The sequence below is a fragment of the Marmota marmota genome, unplaced genomic scaffold (assembly GCF_001458135.2).
Source record: "Marmota marmota marmota unplaced genomic scaffold, marMar, whole genome shotgun sequence".
NCBI classification, from domain to species: Eukaryota; Metazoa; Chordata; class Mammalia; order Rodentia; family Sciuridae; genus Marmota; species Marmota marmota.
In genome coordinates, this window is record NW_026000229.1 from 45,105,724 (window position 1) to 45,110,115 (window position 4,392).

At 36.5% G+C, this 4,392-nt stretch overlaps 1 protein-coding gene across 1 annotated transcript; it reads left to right on the top strand.

Moving 5' to 3' along the window:
• The first annotated feature begins 1,521 nt into the window (after positions 1 to 1,521).
• LOC107137673 (olfactory receptor 4F15-like) lies at positions 1,522 to 2,470 on the top strand. Its single transcript, XM_015480134.1, is given in 2 exon segments — positions 1,522 to 1,586; positions 1,588 to 2,470. Coding segments are annotated over 2 exon segments (948 nt in total).
• Positions 2,471 to 4,392: the final 1,922 nt, after the last annotated feature.

Genomic DNA, 4,392 nt, shown 5'->3' on the forward strand with positions numbered 1-4,392 from the left:
GGAAAGAAAATAATAGTCAAGGAAAGCAAAGTGTGTTTGCTTCAGCCTCCCCCCTTTTATGGAGGGTGAGGTGCTGGGGTGGAAGCCAGGGCCTTGTGCATGTTCAGGGGTCTACCAATGAGCCACAACCCCAGGCTCCTTCTTAAAGCTTCAAACATCTCCTTATTCTAGAATCCTCATTAAATTTGTAACTGAATGTGCATTTATCAGTACTATGCATATTTTCTTGTAGGATTGGGGATTTTTGTTTATTTTCAGGTGAAAATTCTCCAGTGAAATGCAGTGTTTCATTGTCTCCAAAAGGCCAGTTCCCTATGTATCATCTCAATATATCCAGGATCTACTTTTCACTGCCACTACCTCTGCCACCACAGTCTGAGTAACATCATCTCTTGTATCATTGCTTGCTCAAGATAAAAAAAAAAAGATGTGTTTTTAGCCTATCTTCCTGTTGCTATCTTTGAAACTTTGAAGTGTATTCACAATGTAGTAATCAGACTAATCCCTTAATGTGAGGTAGACTTTTTTGTTTCTTTGTTCAAAATCCAGTTGTTGGGTAATTTTTCAGAGTAATAACAAAAGACCATGTGAAGACCTATAATGACCTATATGGTCTGTGTTCCCCTGGCTTCTCAACCCTATCCACACTCCTTCCTCACATACTCTGGCCCAGCCTCTTTAATCTCTTTATGGTTCTTTGAACTTGGCATGTGAGCTCCCATCTCAGGGCTTTGCTCTTGCTATTGGTTGTCTCTGCCTAAAGTGCTCTTTCCCCAAACACTTTCATGCTTTTTAAATTCAATTTAATATATTAATTTTTATACATTAATAGAAACTATTTCATCCCAATCATTTGTGAACTCAAATCTTTTTGATCACTTAGTATTTGCAAGACATTATATGGGAAACTATGGAAATAAAAACTTGAAGGGATGATGATTTTATTATTGATCAGTTTATAATCATATGGGAAGAACGGATACATGACCAACAAGTAAGGTAAGTAAGTTTGGGTGCATAAGAGGGTCATGAGGAAGGTGTGACAGATGAGTTGCCATTCAATTTGAGTATTAAAGCATGAGTGACATCTTCAAAAGTGTAAATTAGAGAAATATAATTTCTGGTGTGAGCAACAAAATCAGTCATAGAATTCTACAAATCTCTGTCATGTAATAGTTTTTGTCTTTCTGGAATACAAAATTGGCTATTACTCCTTCAGGGAGAGAATGGTTAGCATTGATCATACACCATCACAGTGAGTTAATGTCAGTGCTCTATGTGGTTTTATCAGGTGCCACAGGTGTACCAGTCCACTAGACTGCACATATTCCTGGTGTTAGCAAGCCCTGATGAAGCACATTTACTGACATATGTAACAACAGCATTTAGTGGTCAACACAATATTAGATTTTTGTGAGATGCTCAGGTAATATTTGGCTCCAATAATTCATACACTTTTCCATAGAGGAAAATAATATAATACTAATAATTTGAATTTTCTCATTTTTTCCTTTAGGAAACATGAAAGTAAATCTACCACATGAGCCTGTGAATAGACCAAACCACTCTGTAGTGTCTGAATTTGTGTTCCTGGGAGATCCAGATTTTTCTTTTTTGCTTTTCCTGTTTCTTCTATATGTCCAGTTTGACAGGAAACCTCCTCATAGTTGTCACTGTGACCTCTGACCCTTACTTGCATTCCCCTATGTATTTTTTGCTGGCCAACCTTTCTGTCATTGATCTGATATTTTGCTCTATTGCGGCACCCAAGATGATCTGTGATCTCTTCAGAAAGCAGAAAGTCATCTCCTTTGGGGGCTGTATAGCTCAGATCTTCTTTAGTCATGCTGTTGGGGGCACTGAGATGGTGCTGCTCATAGCCATGGCCTTTGACAGATATGTGGCCATATGCAAGCCTCTGCACTACCTGACCATCATGAGCCCACGAATGTGCATTTTTATTTTAGCGGGTGCCTGGACCACTGGTCTCATTCACTCATCAACCCAGTTGGCTTTTGTTGTTAACTTGCCCTTCTGTGGCCCCAATGTACTGGACAGCTTTTACTGTGACATACCTCGGCTCATCAAACTCGCCTGCACAGACACCCATAAACTGGAGTCCATGGTCACTGCTAACAGTGGGTTCATTTCCTTGGGGGCGTTCTTCCTGCTCATCCTCTCTTACATCTTCCTCCTGGCTGCTCTTCAGAAACACTCCTCAGGAGGTTCATCCAAGGCTCTTTCCACTCTATCAGCTCATATTACGGTGGTGGTTTTATTCTTTGGTCCACTGATATTTTTCTATGTGTGCCCCACTCCTTCAATACCTCTGAACAAATTTCTAGCCATATTTGATGCAGTTTTGACTCCATTTCTAAATCCAGTCATCTATACATTCAGGAACAGAGAGATGAAGGCAGCAATGAGGAGAGTGTTTAGTCTGCTCCTGGGTGTTAGAAAAACCACTTAAATGGCTGATTGGAATAAAATTTCCAAGTGACTGTTGAAAGTTTATAATAGGCAATCTTCTTGAAGAAGAGTCTTTATTCTAGGCATTATTGGAGTGTTCACAAGCATTCATCAACTATCTATTGGGTCTATTTTATTCCCATGGAAGTATGGGTGCCATTCCTTTTGAAGAAAAAGATGGATTTTATATACAGCATATAAATCAAATATTATATTATATATCAAGGATTATATTTAATCCCTAAAGAACTGTGCCAATAATAGCTTTCACATATATTAGTGGTATAAATGAGTTTGTTTCTCAGGAATATGAAGTACTGTTTTCTATTGTCCTGCCATATCATTGGTATACTTTTAACACCAGGCTTTATTATCTCGTATCTTACATCTCCTTTTCACTTGTTCTGCTCTATTGTCTTTTAGTTATGAGCAAACTGTAGCTGTCACCTTTAGGATTTGTGATGACTTACACATTATAATACACAAATCCTGCTTCCACCCTTTGTTCTATATATTGAAGAGTGTGATCTATTTTATCCTTACTCCAATAGATCAGGTGTTGGCAAATGCTCTGCAAAGTATTAGATTGTTAGTAGTTTTGACTTTGTGGTCTACATAACCTGTTTGACTCAATCAATTTTGTTGTTGTAATGTGGAAATATACACACACAACTTAAAATTAATGGCTGAAGTCCAATAAAACTCTTCAGAAAAACAGCAACAGACCAGATTCAACCCAAAGGTTATGGTCTATCAACTCCTGAAGTAGATTGTGGCCAATATGTAGGTTTACTCACTCTCCCAAATATCACAGTCTTGATCTCAGCAAGAGTCTAAAATGAAAGGCAGTGTTTTATCATACAAAATTAGCAGTTAAAATACAGAGTTTTTGGTCATTATAATATCAAATAAACTTGTTTTAACTAACTTAACCTCTCTGAAATTAAAGTCTTTAAATGCGGCAATAGAACTCACAGTTTTATGATGATGATGAACTCAGCGGTTTTTGAAAAGGTTTTATCAACTTAAAAATTAGTTTGTCTTCCTTCCCTGGGCTGTAATTACTTGCTTGGAGTCCATCAACCTGGAATTAAAGTTCATTTTATCTTCTAACTTATGTATCACACATTAACTTTATCTTCTAGCTTTATACTCTGTCTCACACATACGTGTGATATATCTCCATGATCTTGGCTTTCATTTCATTCTCGCATACACTTTCATTGTTTTGTGTCACCTGTAGAATTGAAGATTTAATATTTCCTTTCTTATTTAGTTCATTGGTAAGAATAATAAGGTTAATATTTACAGAGCATATATCAAACATCAGTATTGCTTTTAATTTCATCTGTAAACTCGTTTAATTTTCACCACAGTCTTTGAGATAAATACTATCATCATCCTCATTTTATAGATTCATAGATCGAAGCACAGAAAGGCCAAATAACTTGTCAAAGATTAGTAAGTGGTAAATTTGTATTTGAACCCAGGCAGTCTGGTTCCAGAGCCTGGAATCCTAGTCATTATGTGATTTTTCCCCCATAAAATCGGTTTAATATCCATGCTGGTGAGCCTAAGGTTACATTTATTCTAGGGCCAATTTGTCTATATACCCCTTTCCCCCTATATTTATGTCAATACCTTGTTCATGGTAAAATATACTGAATAAATTATTTTATGGGCACACTGTAGAATTATGTGCATACAATATAGCTATTATAGAATAATATTTAATAACATGGAGAGTTGCTAAAGATAGCTTGATAAGAGAAAAAGATAGTAATAAAAGATTTAAAATTATTCTGATTTTAATACAATGTATGGATATAAACTAAAATGTTAATAGTAACATTTCTCCAGTGGGAAGAATATAGATGGCTTTTACTACCTTATTTTTGTTTTGCTGCCTCTGGTTTTGGGTTC